At 47.6% G+C, this 18,396-nt stretch overlaps 1 protein-coding gene and 1 long non-coding RNA gene across 3 annotated transcripts in view; one reads left to right on the top strand and one right to left on the bottom strand.

Annotated features, from left to right (window-relative positions):
* Positions 1-1,861: 1,861 nt before the first annotated feature.
* On the top strand, positions 1,862-10,591 carry LOC134294891 (uncharacterized). The gene is made up of 2 exons (XR_010001519.1): positions 1,862-2,033; positions 8,342-10,591. It is a non-coding gene; the product is annotated as an uncharacterized LOC134294891 (long non-coding RNA).
* A 753-nt stretch (positions 10,592-11,344) lies between these two features.
* Positions 11,345-18,396, bottom strand: part of rab10 (RAB10, member RAS oncogene family) — a 51,509-nt gene continuing 44,457 nt past the window's right edge. For both annotated transcript variants that reach the window (XM_062966674.1, XM_062966675.1), the window contains exons 5-6: positions 17,160-17,261; positions 11,345-14,829 (exon numbers count right to left, since the gene is read on the bottom strand). In XM_062966674.1, coding sequence (XP_062822744.1) covers positions 14,746-14,829; positions 17,160-17,261 — 186 coding nt within the window. In that variant the 3' untranslated portion in view covers positions 11,345-14,745. The remainder of the gene's footprint in view (positions 14,830-17,159; positions 17,262-18,396) is intronic.

The following is an 18,396-nucleotide window of genomic DNA, read 5'->3' as shown; positions in this document are numbered from 1 at the left end:
GAAGGATCATCAAGTTTGCAGACAGGACCAAATGGAGAGGTAGAGAAGTGAGGAGTGCCACAAGCAGGGTCCCCTCCTGGGCTCAGTCCTGTTCAGGATCTTTATTCATGAGGGTTAGAAGGAAGGATCATCAAGTTTGCAGACAGGACCAAATGGAGAGGTAGAGAAGTGAGGAGTGCCACAAGCAGGGTTCTCTCCTGGGCTCAGTCCTGTTCAGGATCTTTATTCATGAGGGTTAGAAGGAAGGATCATCAAGTTTGCAGACAGGACCAAATGGAGAGGTAGAGAAGTGAGGAGTGCCACAAGCAGGGTCCCCTCCTGGGCTCAGTCCTGTTCAGGATCTTTATTCATGAGGGTTAGAAGGAAGGATCATCAAGTTTGCAGACAGGACCAAATGGAGAGGTAGAGAAGTGAGGAGTGCCACAAGCAGGGTTCTCTCCTGGGCTCAGTCCTGTTCAGGATCTTTATTCATGAGGGTTAGAAGGAAGGATCATCAAGTTTGCAGACAGGACCAAATGGAGAGGTAGAGAAGTGAGGAGTGCCACAAGCAGGGTCCCCTCCTGGGCTCAGTCCTGTTCAGGATCTTTATTCATGAGGGTTAGAAGGAAGGATCATCAAGTTTGCAGACAGGACCAAATGGAGAGGTAGAGAAGTGAGGAGTGCCATCAGCAGGGTTCTCTCCTGGGCTCAGTCCTGTTCAGGATCTTTCATAGAATCATAGAATCCTAGAGTTGGACGAGACCTCATGGGCCATCCAGTCCAACCCCATCCTGCCAAGAAGTAGGAAATCGCATTCAAAGCACTCCCGACAGATGGCCATCCAGCCTCTGCTCAAAAGCCTCCAAAGAAGGAGCCTCCACCACGGCCCCGGGGAGAGAGTTCCAGACTGTGGTGGAGGCTCCTTCTTTGGAGGCTTTTAAAGCAGAGGCTGGATGGCCATCTGTCGGGGGCGCTTTGAATGCGAGATCCCAGTAGGGTGGCCTTTTGCAGTTGGCAGATCGTAATTTTGTCAATGTCTATTATTTCCAAATGCCGGCTGAGATCTTTGTGATTATGAATTCTATTGTCATCAGTTTATTATGGTTGTTTGATCATTCGTATCCCCCCCCCCTCAAAAAAAAAAAAAGACCCAGGGTGTGAATGACCAGGGATGGTCAGAAAAAATTAAAGAAAATCTGGGGTTCATTCTCCCCCCTCACCAACTACCCTCTCATGAAGAAAATGTTTTTTAAACGTGGAGATAAAATTCAGAGGAAAAAGGATTTGTCTTTCCCTTGCCGTGATAATTTTTTGCCACATATTCCCATGAACCCATCACCACTGGGACCACCTGCACTGGTTTCTGCCAGAGTCTTTGCAGTTCAATCTTGAGGTCCTGAGAGCGGCTGAGTTTTTCCTGTTGTTTTTCGTCAATGCGACTGTCACCTGGGATGGCAACATCAAGGATCCAAACCTTGTTCTTTTCCACAACTGTGATGTCTGGTGTGTTGTGTTCCAGAACTTTGTCAGTCTGGATTCGGAAGTCCCACAGTATCTGTGCGTGCTCATTTTCCAAGACTTTTGCAGGTTTGTGATCCCACCAGTTCTTTGCTGCTGGCAGGTGGTACTTGAGGCATAAGTTCCAATGAATCATTTGGGCCACAGAGTTGTGCCTCTGTTTGTAGTCTGTCTGTGCAATTTTCTTACAGCAGCTGAGGATATGATCCATGGTTTCGTCGGTTTCCTTGCACAGTCTGCATTTTGGGATTATTATTATTATTATTATTATTATTATTATTATTCATTGTGTTACTCTTGGCCAACCATCTCTCTCATCTGTGAAGATCATTTTGAACACCTGGAGGGAGGGCCCAAGTTGGCCCGTGCCTGGACTAGATGGCCTTTGGAGGTCCCTTCCAAGGATGCTCTGCTTCCGGGATGCTCATGCCTTCTCCTTCCTCCTTCTCCTGCTGCAGGCGAGTGCGTGGAGGGCCTGGGCGACCACAGCCTGGAGGACGACGTGGTGGGACCCAAGATGGGCCTCCAGTTCCCAGGTAGGGGCACCCAAGGGCCACCTAGTCCAACCCTTCCTTGCCCATGGCTGGAAGGCATCACTATTCCAACTCTATGACTCAGTCTATCTCTTTCCTTGAAGGCTTTGAAGCAGAGGCTCGATGGCCATCTGTCAGGGCTGCTTTGATTGTGCTTGACATCGTGGCAGAATAAAACGGTTGGACCAGATGGGCTCAAGAGGTCTCTTCCAACTCTAAGATTCTATGACTCTATCTATCTCCTTCCTTGGAGGCTTTGAAGCAGAGCCCAGATGGGCATCTGTCGGGGCTGCTTTGCTTGTGCTTTTCCTGCATCATGGCAGAATAAAGAGGGTTGGACTACATGGGCTCAAGGGGTCTCATCCATAGACTTCCTCCTATCGTGTGCCAGCATGTCTGCATGTCTACCACCCCGCCAAGGCAGTACCTATTAATCTACTCGCATTATTACATGCTTTTGAACTGTTAGGTAGGCAGAAGCTAGGGCTAACAGCCGGGAGCTCACCCCGACTCGCGGCTTTGAACAGCTAACCCTCTTGTGGAATGATGTCCAGAGTGGGAGAGAGAAAGAACTCTTGTCTTTTGGAGGCCGGTATGAATGTTGTAATTGATTCCCCTTGATTAGCATTAAATGGCCTTGCAAGCTTCACATCCTGGCCTGTGGGGGAATCCTTTGTTCAGAGTTGTTAGCTGCCCCTGATTGACTCAGAGAGTTGCTCCTTATTTACTGTTCTGATTGTAATTAATCCTTTTGATTAACACTAAATGGCCTTGCAGCTTCAAAGCCTGGCTGCTGCCTGCCTGGGGTGCGGGGGAAGCCTTTGTTCAGAGTCGTTAGCTGCCCCGTGATTGAATCATGTCTGGAATTCTTCTGTTCTCAGAGTGTTGCTCCTTATTTACAGTTCTGGTTGTAATCGATCCCCTTGATTAACACTAAATGGCCTTGCAGCTTCTAAGCCTGGCTGCTGCCTGCCTGGGGTGCAGGGGAAGCCTTTGTTCAGAGTCGTTAGCTGCCCCGTGATTGAATCATGTCTGGAATTCTTCTGTTCTCAGAGTGTTGCTCCTTATTTACAGTTCTGGTTGTAATCAATCCTCTTGATTAACACTGAATGGCCTTGCAGCTTCAAAGCCTGGCTGCTGCCTGCCTGGGGTGCGGGGGAAGCCTTTGTTCAGAGTCGTTAGCTGCCCCATGATTGAATCATGTCTGGAATTCTTCTGTTCTCAGAGTGTTGCTCCTTATTTACAGTTCTGGTTGTAATCGATCCCCTTGGTTAACACTGAATGGCCTTGCGGCTTCAAAGCCTGGCTGCTGCCTGCCTGGGGGGGGAAGGAACCCTTTGTTCAGAGTCGTTAGCTGCCCCGTGATTGACTCATGTCTGGAATTCTTCTGTTCTCAGAGTGTTGCTCCTTATTTACAGTTCTGGTTGTAATCGATCCCCTTGGTTAACACTGAATGGCCTTGCAGCTTCAAAGCCTAGCTGCTGCCTGCCTGGGGGGGGGGGAAGGAACCCTTTATTCAGAGTCGTTAGCTGCCCCCTGATTGAATCATGTCTGGAATTCTTCTGTTCTCAGAGTGTTGCTCCTTATTTACAGTTCTGGTTGTAATCGATCCCCTTGGTTAACACTGAATGGCCTTGCGGCTTCTAAGCCTAGCTGCTACCTGCCTGGGGGGGGGGAAGGAAGCCTTTGTTCAGAGTCGTTAGCTGCCCCGTGATTGAATCATGTCTGGAATTCTTCTGTTCTCAGAGTGTTGCTCCTTATTTACAGTTCTGGTTGTAATCGATCCCCTTGGTTAACACTGAATGGCCTTGCAGCTTCTAAGCCTGGCTGCTGCCTGCCTGGGGTGTGGGGGAAGCCTTTGTTCAGAGTCGTTAGCTGCCCCCTGATTGAATCATGTCTGGAATTCTTCTGTTCTCAGAGTGTTGCTCCTTATTTACAGTTCTGGTTGTAATCGATCCCCTTGATTAACACTGAATGGCCTTGTAGCTTCAAAGCCTGGCTGCTGCCTGCCTGGGGTGCGAGGGAAGCCTTTGTTCAGAGTCGTTAGCTGCCCCCTGATTGAATCATGTCTGGAATTCGTCTGTTCTCAGAGTGTTGCTTACTGTTCTGATTGTAATCAATCCCCTTGATTAACACTGAATGGCCTTGCAGCTTCAAAGCCTGGCTGCTGCCTGCCTGGGGTGCGGGGGAAGCCTTTGTTCAGAGTCGTTAGCTGCCCCCTGATTGAATCATGTCTGGAATTCTTCTGTTCTCAGAGTGTTGCTCCTTATTTACAGTTCTGGTTGTAATCAATCCTCTTGATTAACACTGAATGGCCTTGCAGTTTCAAAGCCTGGCTGCTACCTGCCTGGGGTGCGGGGGAAGCCTTTGTTCAGAGTCGTTAGCTGCCCCCTGATTGAATCATGTCTGGAATTCGTCTGTTCTCAGAGTGTTGCTTACTGTTCTGATTGTAATCAATCCCCTTGATTAACACTAAATGGCCTTGCAGCTTCAAAGCCTAGCTGCTATCTGCCTGGGGGGGGGGGGGAAGGAACCCTTTATTCAGAGTCGTTAGCTGCCCCCTGATTGAATCATGTCTGGAATTCTTCTGTTCTCAGAGTGTTGCTCCTTATTTACAGTTCTGGTTGTAATCGATCCCCTTGGTTAACACTGAATGGCCTTGCGGCTTCAAAGCCTGGCTGCTGCCTGCCTGGGGTGCGGGGGAAGCCTTTGTTCAGAGTCGTTAGCTGCCCCCTGATTGAATCATGTCTGGAATTCTTCTGTTCTCAGAGTGTTGCTCCTTATTTACAGTTCTGGTTGTAATCGATCCCCTTGGTTAACACTGAATGGCCTTGCGGCTTCTAAGCCTGGCTGCTGCCTGCCTGGGGGGGGGGGGAAGGAACCCTTTGTTCAGAGTCGTTAGCTGCCCCCTGATTGAATCATGTCTGGAATTCTTCTGTTCTCAGAGTGTTGCTCCTTATTTACAGTTCTGGTTGTAATCGATCCCCTTGATTAACACTGAATGGCCTTGCGGCTTCTAAGCCTGGCTGCTGCCTGCCTGGGGGGGGGGAAGGAACCCTTTGTTCAGAGTCGTTAGCTGCCCCGTGATTGAATCATGTCTGGAATTCTTCTGTTCTCAGAGTGTTGCTCCTTATTTACAGTTCTGGTTGTAATCGATCCCCTTGGTTAACACTGAATGGCCTTGCAGCTTCAAAGCCTGGCTGCTGCCTGCCTGGGGGGGGAGACCCTTTGTTCAGAGTCGTTAGCTGACCCCTGATTGAATCATGTCTGGAATTCGTCTGTTCTCAGAGTGTTGCTTACTGTTCTGATTGTAATCAATCCCCTTGATTAACACTAAATGGCCTTGCAGCTTCAAAGCCTAGCTGCTACCTGCCTGGGGTGCGGGGGGAAGGAACCCTTTATTCAGAGTCGTTAGCTGCCCCCTGATTGAATCATGTCTGGAATTCTTCTGTTCTCAGAGTGTTGCTCCTTATTTACAGTTCTGGTTGTAATCGATCCCCTTGGTGAACACTGAATGGCCTTGCGGCTTCAAAGCCTGGCTGCTGCCTGCCTGGGGGAATCCTCTGTTCAGAGTCGTTAGCTGCCCCTGATGGACTCAAAGATACAAGCTCCCTCCAGGTGTTTTGGACTGCAACTCCCAGCTTAAGCGGCTGAGGGGGGAAAGGAAGGGGCCTGAGGCTGTGAGGAATGCTGGGAGTTGCAGTCCAAAACACCTGGAAGGAGGGCTCAAGTTGGCCCATGCCTTTATTTGCAGCAGAGCAGCACCCTCTGCTGTCCAGTATTTATATCACACCCTTCTTTCTCACCCTGAACGGGACTCAGGGCGGATCACAATGCACACATACATGTCAAACATTCAATGCCGTTAAGACATACAACACACACGGACAAACACAGAGGCAATTTAACATTTTCCAGCTTCCGGCTTCATGAGGCAATGCTCAATTCCGGCCACAGGGGGAGCTGCCGCTTCACCGTCCACTTGTGACACCGAGTCCTTTTGATGGAGTACTTCCTCATTCTTTTCCGCACCCACACTGCTGAACTGTTTTTTGTTGGAGGAATGCATTTGTGTATGTAATGAAGTACGGATTTTGGTTTACAGATGTTATGTTTAATTGTGTGTTTATGTTTTAAAACGGTAAGTATTACAGTTATTGCATCTCAGCACTCAGAGGCTGGTTGCCATGGAGAAGTAGGCGGAGCCAACTGCCGTTTAGTGGAAGAAGTGCAGAGTTTTAAAAAAAGAATCAGTCTGTGCTCTGATGAGGCACAGGGAAGATTGATTCCAGGTTGATGGGATCAAGGAGGCTCAATTGTTCATTTTGAGTCGGTTTTTAAATAAGTTTGGTGACTTATTTAATGTAGTTTGTGACCTGGTAAGACACAGAGAATCTGACGGTATATCACAGGGGTGACTGTGGTTTGAAGTCACTGGATAGTCCAAGTTTTGAAGTAACAGAAAGGAGCAAAGGAATAGGTTTTAACTACTTTAAGAAAAGAAGTGATACTTTAGAGAGTTTGATTCATCTCATTCTAGTATTGTAACTGTTAATAAGAATACCTCTACGTGAGAAACAACATCGTAACCACTAAGCTCTGTGCCTGAATAAACTTGTTATTGTTCTTCCAACATCTAAGGCTCTGTCGCATATATTTCAAACCAAGATACGCTACCCTTTAAAGTAAAAGGTCTCCTCCCTGAGTCTTTGGTGGTTTGCATCTTTCCAAATTGGTCTTAGTTGTTCATAATCCTTTACAATTGGTGGTAGTCGTTATAAACCGTCTTTACAGTGTAATTATTAAATTTCACTTATGGTTTAAAGCAAGTTGATTGTGTGTGCCTGTAATGTACAATGTAATGCAGCATTCCAGTAGTGTAAGAGTTAAATGCATAGAGATTTATTGCTAGAGGGAAACAGTGTGCAGTTTCCAGACAGGTAACAGGACATTTGTCACTGCTCTGGAATGTGGGTGGCGACAGTTGAGAGATAGGGAGCTTCACTGGTGGCCATCGATTATGTTGGATGCTTAGATGTTACACTCCGGCAGAGCTATGTAAATATTGTAATTGTGTTGTCGAAGGCTTTCATGGCCGGGATCACAGGGTTGTTGTATGTCTTTCGGGCTGTGTGGCCATGTTCCAGAAGCATTCTCTCCTGACGTTTCGCCCATTGAAATCCACAAGCATGTGGACAACTTCAACAGAAAGGAAGAAACCATGAAAATGAACAAAATCTGGCTACCAGTATTACAAAACTCAAAAATCAGAACAGTAAATAAAAAGCAATACTCTGAAAACAGAGGATTTCCAGACATGAATCAACCAAGGGCAGTTAACGACTCTAAACAAAGGATGCCCCAGAGGCAGGAAGAAGACAGCAGATAAGCTTTTCAATGCTAATTAAAGTGATTAACTACACAACATTCACACTGACCTCTCTCACCCTAGACTTTCCACAGATATATATTAACCTCTTTGCTTAGTTTTCTCCATACCTCACAACCTCTGAGGATGCCTGCCATAGATGTGGGCGAAACGTCAGGAGAGAATGCTTCTGGAACATGGCCACACAGCCCGAAAGACATACAACAACCCAATATTGTAATTACTTCAATAAATATAAGAAACACTGGCTTCAGCCGACAGCTGAGAAGTTTGGATTTATTTCTGTGGGACTAAGCAGATTGCTAGATCGCTGGAGAAGGGAAATTGAGACAGAAGATCTCAATTTAACTTTCTTGACATTTTTTGAGCTCCCTAGGTGAGCCGCAAGCTAGGCTATTAACGGTTCAATCCGACCCGGGCTTTGTTCCTCTTGGTCAGTAGTGATTTATTGCAGCTGGCTACTAACCAGCTGCGCCACAGCCCGGCCGTCATCCAGTATCATCCACTTGGATATTTTTCCTGGCGTTGAGGTCAGGCCGACTGCCCTCAGGTTCCTCGGTCTTTTATCAGGCAGATTCCTAATTCCTCGTCAATCTTGATTTGCAATATTAAGCCTTTAGCAAGGTATTTGTTGGTGCATGAGTAGAGGAAAACAGAAGCATTGTGGATGACTGATTTTACCCGTTGGCCTTTGGTCTGAGTGTGATTAAAGGCTGTATAGGTCAGGCATGTGGATACGTACAACTTATAAAAAAACGCAACCTAAAATTCGTGCAATTATGTTTTTCTTCTTGAATAAAAATCAATTTAAAATGGGCTCTCACTCCTGGTGTTTTGGACTCCCAACTCCCACCATTCAAAACACCTGGATGGCCAAAGTTCACCCATGACCAGTCAATTTTCTTTCTTTATTTATTTGCAGAATTTCTATTCCACCCTTCTTTCTCAGCCCGAAGAGGACTCAGGGCGGATCACAACGCAAACATTCAATGCAGTTTTTGGACATACAACACTTACAGACAGATGTAATTCAACATTCTTCCAACTTTGGCTTCAGGTTATGATTGATTCCGGCCACAGGGGGAGCTGCTGCTTCATCTGCTCTGACGCCGAGTCCGTTTTGATCATAGTATCTCCTCCTTGCTCCTTGATCGCCGGCAGTTTTATGGTGTCATAAATTAAATTAACCTCTAATTTCAAATTTCTCTACTCAAAGTGGCAGCTGTTTTTGAACTGCCTAGTAGACAGTAAGCTAGGCTATTGACAGTCAGATGCACAATCTGACTCAGGCTACGAACTTGCCATCATCCAGTGATCTATTGTTGCTGGCGGTTAGCCAGCTGCGCTACAGCCCAGATCTTGCAACAAAGGGAGGGATGTGTGGCCAAAGGCTTTCACCCAATGCAGGACCCCGACAGAGCTCTCCATACAGGCAAATGGGTGCTGGTCAAGTCACCCCTCTCCTGGGCTCTTGGTGAGGCTCCCTTCTCCTGCACAGTGTGGAAGGGGCTGCCTTCAATGGGGGGAGTGTTCCTGGTCTGGCAGGGACTTGAACCCTGGTCCCCCAGAGCCCTAGGTCTCCCATCATCCCAGTCCAACACTCCACCAAGCCTTCTTTGCAAGAGTCCCTGCAATGGAGAACGGATGCCGCTTGATGCCATGCTAATGGACATTACATTACGCCTTGCTGTGGAACCCTGGGAGTTGCAGTTTGGTGAGAATCAGCATTGCTTGGCAGAGAAGGCTTAAAGGGCTGCGGTGGTGCAATGGGTTAACCCTTGGGCTGCTGAACTGCTGACCTGAAGATTGGCAGTTGGAATCAGCGGGACGGAGTGAGCTCCTGCTGACAGTCCTAGCTCATGTGTGACGCTCCAGTGTGAAGGCTGCTGTGTGTAAAGCTACTGCGTGAAGCTCCTGTGTACGTTCGGTGTGAGAGGAGGCTCTGTGAAAACAAAGCTGATTATCTGCATGAGAAAGAAGCCCAGCATGGAAGCAAAGACGGAAGTATAAAGAACTTTATTGGTGTTATGGAAGCCTTGTAACCTGTGAGAGACTTCAGTGTGAGATCTCTGTGGGAGAATAGTCCTGTTAGTAGGCCTCAGAGTGTGAAGTAGGCCTCGATGTGAGAAGGCCTCGTGGGTGAAGATCCAGTGTGAAGGTTGAGAAGCTCCAGGCTGAAGGCCTCGTGTGAGAAGCTCCAGCGTGAAGGCTGCTGTGTGTAAAGCTACTGCATGAAGCTCCTGTGTAAGTTCGGTGTGAGAGGAGGCTCTGTGAAAACAAAGCTGTTTATCTGCATGAGAAAGCCCAGCACAGAAGCAAAGAAGGAAGTATAAAGAACTTTACTGGTGTTATGGAAGCCTTGTAACCTCAGTGTGAGATCTCTGTGAGAAAATAGGCCTCAGTGTTAGTAGGCCTCAGAGTGTGAGGTAGGCCTCGATATGAGGCCGCCTCGTGGGTGAAGCTCCAGTGTGAAGGTTGAGAAGCTCCAGGCTGAAGGTCTCGTGTGAGAAGCTCCAGTGTGAAGGCTGCTGTATGTAAAGCTACAGCGTGAAGCTCCTGTGTAAGTTCTGTATGAGAAGAGGCTCTGTGAGAGCGAAGCTGTTTACCTGCATGAGAAAGAAGCCTAGCGTGGAAGCAAACAAGGAAGTATAAAGAACTTTATTGGTGTTATGGAAGCTTTGTGACCTCAGTGTGAGACCTCAGTGTGAGATCTCTGTGGGAAAATAGGCCTCAGTGTTAATAGGCCTCAGAGTGTGAGGTGGGCCTCGGTATAAGAAAGCCTCATGTGTGAAGCTCCAGTGTGAAGGCTGCTGTGTGTAAAACAACTGCGTGAAGCTCCTATGTAAGTTTGGTGTGAGAGGAGGCTCTGTGAGAGCGAAGCTGTTTATCTGCATGAGAAAGAAGCCCAGCACGGAAGCAAAGAAGGAAGTATAAAGAACCTTATTGGTGTTATGGAAGCTTTGTAACCTCAGTGTGAGATCTCTGTGGGAGAATAGGCCTCAGAGTGTGAGGTGGGCCTCGGTATAAGGCAGCCTCATGTGTGAAGCTCTAGTGTGAAGGCTGCTGTGTGTAAAGCTACTGCATGAAGCTCCTATGTTAGTGCGAGAGGAGGCTCTGTGAGAGCGAGGCTGTTTATCTGCATGAGAAAGAAGCTCAGAGCGGAAGCAAAGAAGGAAGTATAAAGAACCTTATAGGTGTTATGGAAGCTTTGTAACCTCAGTGTGAGACCTTAGTGTGAGATCTCTGTGGGAGAATAGGCTTCAGTGTTAGTAGGCCTCAGAGTGTGAGGTAGGCCTCAGTTTGAGGCCGCCTCGTGGGTGAAGCTCCAGTGTGAAGGTTGAGAAGCTCCAGGCTGAAGGCCTCGTGTGAGAAGCTCCAGTGTGAAGGCTGTTGTATGTAAAGCTACTGCGTGAAGCTCCTGTGTAAGTTCTGTATGAGAGGAGGCTCTGTGAGAGCGAAGCCGTTTACCTGCATGAGAAAGAAGCCTACCATGGAAGCAAACAAGGAAGTATAAAGAACCTTATTGGTGTTATGGAAGCTTTGAAACCTCAGTGCGAGACCTCAGTGTGAGATCTCTGTGGGAGAATAGGCCTCAGTGTTAGTAGGCCTGAGTGTGAGGTAGGCCTCAGTTTGAGGCAGCCTCGTGTGCCAAGCTCCAATGTGAAGGCTGAACTTTGTTATGGAAACCTTGTTTTTGTAAATAGTGCAACCATATTATTTTGCTATAAAGAAAAACCTCCTAAGGAAGAGATAACATTGGTCTGTGTTTTTTGTTCTTATCACTTTTGGCTACTGGTGCTGAGTCATGTTGCTACATTTATGAGGAGGGTCTTTTGTTAATAAGCCCACTCGCCCAAGTGGGACAACCCCGAGACCCCGGAAACCCCCTGCGGACGCCTTCGACACGAACAGAAATAGACAGGGCTAGAAATATTTCAGTTTATTTTACCTTGTTAAGTAGAATATGAATTCTCAGCTAGTAGTACCAGAGAGCGGGCTGCTTGGGGGTCTCCCTCCGCAGCCCCTCGGTGCCTCAGGAAGAGGAAAGCTTTTACAAAGAATTCGTAGAGAGAGAGAGACAGAGATAGAGAGAGACTCGTCATCATACAAGAGAGAGGGCCAGGCGCCCAGAAGCAAATCAAAAAAAGAAGCGCATTATGTTTAAACAAAGGTTATTTTTTTAAAAAAAGATGCTGCATACTCCATATTCCCTTTTTTTGTTTTCGTGATAATTAGAAAGTGCAGATTTGAGGGGGAAACAAAAGGGAGGACAGCCATTTTTATATACAACACTGCTCTCCGTGCATCGGCAACGGAAGGAAATGCATTATGCCCAGGGCGGTCCTCCGGGTGTTTTGGACTCCAACTCCCACCATTCCTCACACCCTCAAGCCCCATCCTTTTCCCCCTCTGATGCTTAAGCTACTGCGTGAAGCTCTTGTGTAAGTTCTGTATGAGAGGAGGCTCTGTGAGAGCGAAGCTGTTTATCGGCATGAGAAAGAAGTCCAGCATGGAAGCAATGAAGGAAGTATAAAGAACTTTACTGGTGTTATGGAAGCCTTGTAACGTCAGTGAGAGGGACCTCAGTGTAAGATCTCTGTGGGGAAATAGGCCTCAGTGTTAGTAGGCCTGAGTGTGAGGTAGGCCTCGGTATAAGAATGCCTCATGTCTGAAGCTCCAGTGTGAAGGCTGCTGTAAAACTGTGTGAAGCTCCTATGTACGTTTGGTGTGAGAAGAGGCTCTGTGAGAGCGAAGCTGTTTATCTGCATGAGAAAGAAGTCCAGCATGTTAGTAAAGAAGGAAGTATAAATAACTTTACTGGTGTTATGGAAGCCATGTAACGTCAGTGAGAGGGATCTCAGTGTAAGATCTCTGTGGGGAAATAGGCCTGAGTGTTAGTAGGGCTGAGTATGAGGTGGGCCTCAGTATAAGAAGGTCTCATGTGTGAAGCTCCAGTGTGAAGGCTGCTGTGTGTAAAACTACTGCGTGAAGCTCCTGTGTAAGTTTGGTGTGAGAGGAGGCTCTGTGAAAGCGAAGCTGTTTATCTGCATGAGAAAGAAGCCCAGCATGGAAGCAATGAAGGAAGTATAAAGAACTTTACTGGTGTTATGGAAGCCTTGTAATGTCAGTGAGAGGGACCTCAGAGTAAGATCTCTGTGGGGAAATAGGCCTCAGTGTTAGTAGGCCTGAGTGTGAGGTGGGCCTCAGTATAAGAATGCCTCATGTCTGAAGCTCCAGTGTGAAGGCTGCTGTAAAACTGTGTGAAGCTCCTATGTAAGTTTGGTGCGAGAGGAGGCTCTGTGAGAGCGAAGCTGTTTATCTGCATGAGAAAGAAGCCCAGCGCGGAAGCAAAGAAGGAAGTATAACTTTCTTGATGGTATGGTAAGCTTAAGTGGCTATGAGGGGGGAAAGGAAGGGGCCTGAGGCTGTAATGAATAGTGGGAGTTAGAGTCCCAAACACCCGGACGGGGGCGGAAGTTTGAATGCTGCTTCCTCCGGTCCATGCCGCATCTCTGCTTCCTTGGAACAAAGAACCTGACGGAAGGAGGAAGGCAATGGGGGGAAATGCATTATGCCAAGGGCGGTCCTCTGGGTGTTTTGGACTCCAACTCCCACCATTCCTCACAGCCTCAAGCCCCTTCCTTTCCACCCTCAGACGCTTAAGCTACTGCGTGAAGCTCCTGTGCAAGTTCGGTGTGAGAGGAGGCTCTGTGAGAGCGAAGCTGTTTATCTGCACGAGAAAGATACTCAGCATGGTAGCAAAGAAGGAAGTATAAAGAACTTTCTTGGTGGTATGGAAAGCTTAAAGTGGCTGGGGGGGGGGGGAAGGAAGGGGCCTGAGGCTGTGAGGAATTGTGGGAGTTATGAGTCCCAAACATCCGGACGGGGGACGAAGTTTGCATGCCTGGAACAAAGAACCCGAAAAGCAAGTCGGAAAGAAGTTACAATTGCCCACGGTTGTAAACAAGGGATTGTTTTTATTGTGAAGGAACTGAACACAGAAGGAGGGGAAAGAGGAGGAGGAGGCCTGGCCGCCGCTCGCCCCATCCCCACCCGCCCCCCAAAAATATTTAAATATCCACTAGGCTACCGAGTCACCTGCCTGGAGCAGCAAAGAAAAAAAACTTCACATCCGTATCAATGGAGCCGGCTGTGGCCTAAAACCCTACACCGAGGCGGACGAGGGACGCACCGCCGCAGGACACGAGTGCGCATGCAATTCACGCTTCCATATCATCATCATCATCATCACCACCATCATCATCATCAACCCCAATAACTATGGGAAGGAAGGGAAGGAAGGGGAAGGGAGTCATCGGCCCGAACGTTCGCTAGACAAAAATTTAAAAAAAGGGTTAGTAGATACTTTCACGGAGGTGAGAAAAGGAAGGAAAAAAAAAGCTAGATCCATGATCAGTGCTTCTGAATTAAATTTGGCAAAACAGTATTGCCACCTCGGAACACGTCACACCATTAAAAAAAGGAAAGTAAAACCGGCATGCAAGGGGAAGGGGAAGGACGGGAAACGGAAACGCGGACAGTGTTTCAGGCCCCAAATGGAAAAGGAGGCTCTGTCCATACGTCCGAGCCCTTGGGACCCCCACTCACTACATCAAGGGGGTCCCAGAGGGAGCAAAAGGAGGATAAGGAAGGGAAGGGGAGAAGCAAAGTTCCTTTCCACTTAAGGCACAGGACAAAATAAACCCCATTTACAGACTCAAGGCGAATGAGTGGTTTTCGGTTAGTTAGTTAGTTTGTTTTTCCCTTCCTTTTTTTCTGCAAATGCAAATATGGTGACTTTTAAGCACAGTACCCATAACAAAAGAAAAAAAAATAAAGAAAAAATAAACCCCCACGGTTGTACAAAATAATATAACGCTAACGCATTTCTTGTTTATTCTGGTACAGAACCGGAGCTGAAATGACCGCTCTAAACTCCATAATGTTTTAAGACTGGGAGATATATATATATATATATATATATATAAAACAACCGGGAACGGGGTGCGTTTTGAGTTCATTGATGCCGGTACATTAAAAAACAAAATGTCAAGACATGATTTTTTTTCCCCCCCGCCGATACAGTTTTGAGAAGGTTATATAGTCAGTGAGCTCTCCCTAAGAGAAGAACGAAGGAAAGGAGGAGGAAAAAGGAGGAGGAGGAGGAGGAAAAGGAGGCCGTGTTAAGATGAGGAACAACAACCGAAAAATATATATATATTTAAGGTTAAAATGGGCAAAGTGGTTTAATTCCGCAGCGAGGAGCAGAGGATGGGGGGGGGGGTCGAGGAGGAGGAGGAGGGGGCACTTGGCCAGGGAGGCCCCTCAGCAGCACTTGCTCTTCCAGCCGGTCACGCCGCCCCCGCTGCTGATGTCCACGTTCTCGCTGTTGGGCTCTTTTACGGGGGTCTGCAAGTGGGAGAGAGATGAGGGACAAGTAGAGGTCAAGGCGAGCCCCCCAAACCCTGCCTCAGCTGCTCAAGGGTCCCTCCAGCCTCTTCTAGTCCAGGCATGAGCAAACTTTGGCCCTCCCTCCAGGTGTTTTGGACTTCCACCATTCCTAGCCTTAGGTCCAACCAAGAGCTCATGAAGTCATCCCTTTGACACCTGGGCAAATTGTGGCCCTCCCAACAGGTATTTTGGACTTCAACTCCCACTACTCCTAGCCTTAGGTCCAACCAAGAGCTCATGAAGTCATCCCTTTGACACCTGGGCAAACTGTGGCCCTCCCAACAGGTATTTTGGGCTTCAACTCCCACTACTCCTAGCCTTAGGTCCAACCAAGAGCTCATGAAGTCATCCCTTTGACACCTGGGCAAATTGTGGCCCTCCCAACAGGTATTTTGGACTTCAACTCCCACTACTCCTAGCCTTAGGTCCAACCAAGAGCTCATGAAGTCATCCCTTTGACACCTGGGCAAATTGTGGCCCTCCCAACAGGTATTTTGGACTCCAACTCCCACCATTCCTAGCCTTAGGTCCAACCAAGAGCTCATGAAGTCATCCCTTGGACACCTGGGCAAATTGTGGCCCTCCCAACAGGTATTTTGGACTTCAACTCCCACCATTCCTAGCCTTAGGTCCAATCAAGAGCTCATGAAGTCATCCCTTTGACACCTGGGTAAACTGTGGCCCTCCCAACAGGTATTTTGGACTTCAACTCCCACCATTCCTAGCCTTAGGTCCAACCAAGAGCTCATGAAGTCATCCCTTGGACACCTGGGCAAATTGTGGCCCTCCCAACAGGTATTTTGGACTTCAACTCCCACCATTCCTAGCCTTAGGTCCAACCAAGAGCTCATGAAGTCATCCCTTGGACACCTGGGCAAATTGTGGCCCTCCCAACAGGTATTTTGGACTTCAACTCCCACCATTCCTAGCCTTAGATCCAATCAAGAGCTCATGAAGTCATCCCTTGGACACCTGGGTAAACTGTGGCCCTCCCAACAGGTATTTTGGACTTCAACTCCCACCATTCCTAGCCTTAGGTCCAACCAAGAGCTCATGAAGTCATCCCTTTGACACCTGGGCAAATTGTGGCCCTCCCAACAGGTATTTTGGACTTCAACTCCCACCATTCCTAGCCTCAGGCCCTTTCCCTTTTCCCCTCGGGCCCAACCAAGAACTCATGAAGTTGTCCCTTTGACACCTGGGCAAACTGTGGCCCTCCCGAGGCCAGGTGTTTTGGACTCCAACTCCCACCATTCCTAGCAGCCTCAGACCCCTTCCTTTTCCCCCGGCTGAGGGGGAAAAGGAAGGGGCCTGAGGCTGCTAGGAATGGTGGGAGTTGGAGTCTAAAACACCTGGAAGGCCCAAAGTTTGCCCAAATCTGATCTACACCGTTTTATCGTCTATGGCTCAATGCTATAATAATAATTATAACAACAACAACAAGAAGTAGCAGATAAGAAATAAAATAATAACTATTATTATTATTCAAGTTGACTGGGTAGGCCTACAGAAAGAAATAGGTCTTTCATTCTGTCTTAAATTCCGACAGTAGTTTGGTGAGGCCCCAAGGCTTTTTGGTAGAGACAGTTAAAGGACTTGTAGAAATACTCCCATAGCATTGAGCCACGAGAGTTGAAGTGGTGCCGAACAACTGCGGTATGTTTATAGATTATATATAGTACATAAATGTGTTGTTGTTTCTGGCCTTCCAACAACAGCTGCCCTCCAGAGCCCCGTTGGGAGGCACATGGGGCACAGCATTGCTCCCACCATGCCATGCCATTGAATGCTGAGACACTGTGCTGTAGTGGTTTGACTGTGGGACTAGGGCCCAGGGCTGGAATCCCCGCTTGGCCATGAAAACCCAAAAGGAGACCCTGCCAAGCCACATTCCTCCATGGACAGGCATGGTGGCAAGCCCCCTCTAAACTAATGCTACCAAGGGGTTGCCACGGGTCAGGAACAACCTGCCATTAAGTGGCTCTACTGCCCCACATTCTGGTTCATTGTGGTGGGGACCAACAGGCTGAAAGTGGGTCCCAAAGCTCCGTTAGGCCCACACACAGTATTATTTTCCTTAAAAATCAGCACAATTTCAGGCAGTGTTCTGCTCCAAGCCAAGCCATCCCCAACTGTCTGAAAGTGTCCCACTTCCCCCAAAGCCTTGATTACAGCTACAAATGAATTGGTGCCACGTCACTTCCACTGGCCTATACATGGCAGCATGGCCCAAAACTAAGCCCTTCAGCAGCCCCCCCCCCCTTCCTGGGACACAATACTCCACTTACCTTTCGGAGAATGTCTTCTGCTAACGTGAGGAATGCCTTCTCAATGTTTATATTTGCTTTTGCGCTAGTTTCGAAAAACCTAATTCCGTGCTCCCTTGCGATCTAGGCCAAAAGGAGAGAAGTAGGGAGTGAGGCCAGGAAACGTTTCACGAAAACACCAGACATTAATTGCTTCACATTTGTAGATCCCTGGTTGCCATAGACAGCTCCTCCTGTCCCAGTTATAGAACCAACATGGAAGAAATGGTGTGTGGAGCTGCCATTTTTGCATACAACCACGGGATTTCACTGGCTTAATTCAGATCAAGCTTGAAACCCATTTTAACACAAATACAGAGCTAAAAACACAAGCAACAAAGGTCAAGTTCAAATACACAACAGAAGCAGAGGTCCTCCCATGCCTAGGCAAAGCCACCAGACACAAAGACTCGCTCCTTTGTTAAGCAAGGGCTGCGCTTTCAGAGACCAGGGTGGGCTTCCCATCCGAGAGGGAGGCCAGGCGTGAGACCTGAAGGGAAGAAATGCACCCACCAGGAGATGGGAGAGGCCAAACACGTTGTAAATACACAACAAGAACTAGCCAGCCCAATAAAATAGGGAGAAATTAGCTGATACCGAGCCTGTGTTTTAACCCCTTACAACAGTGTTTCCCAACCTTTGGTCTTCCATGTATTTGGGGCTTCAACGCCCAGAAGTTCCAACCAACATCATTATTATTTGATACACAACAAGATTAGTACACTGCAAACAAGATCACTGTGCTGGCTGTTGTACTGGATCACATGTCGGACACTTCCCAAGTGTCTAGGACTGTGTGATGTATCGGCGAGTAATGCCTGCATATTCCAAGTAGGGTAGCCTTTTGCAGCTGACAGATGGTAATTTTGTCAGTACTGATTGTGTTTAAGTGCAGGCTAAGGTCTTTAAGCAATGCACCCAATGTGCCCATCACCACTGGGACCACCTTTGCTGGTTTGTGCCTGAGTCTTTGCATTATTATTATTATTATTGACACAATGGCATAAGTCTGACACAGCAAACAAGATAGATATGCTGGATTTCGTATCACAAAATCACAAGTAATAATAATAATAATAATAATAATAATAATAATAATAAGTAGTAGTAGTAGTACAATAGAGTCTCACTAATCCAAGCTAAACGGGCCGGCAGAAGCTTGGATAAGCGAATAACTTGGATAATAAGGAGGGATTAAGGAAAAGCCTATTAAACATCA

The sequence above is a fragment of the Anolis carolinensis genome, unplaced genomic scaffold (genome assembly GCF_035594765.1).
Source record: "Anolis carolinensis isolate JA03-04 unplaced genomic scaffold, rAnoCar3.1.pri scaffold_27, whole genome shotgun sequence".
NCBI classification, from domain to species: domain Eukaryota; kingdom Metazoa; phylum Chordata; class Lepidosauria; order Squamata; family Dactyloidae; genus Anolis; species Anolis carolinensis.
The sequence above is the reverse complement of the archived record's forward strand: the minus strand, read 5'-3'. Positions and strand labels throughout refer to the sequence as shown.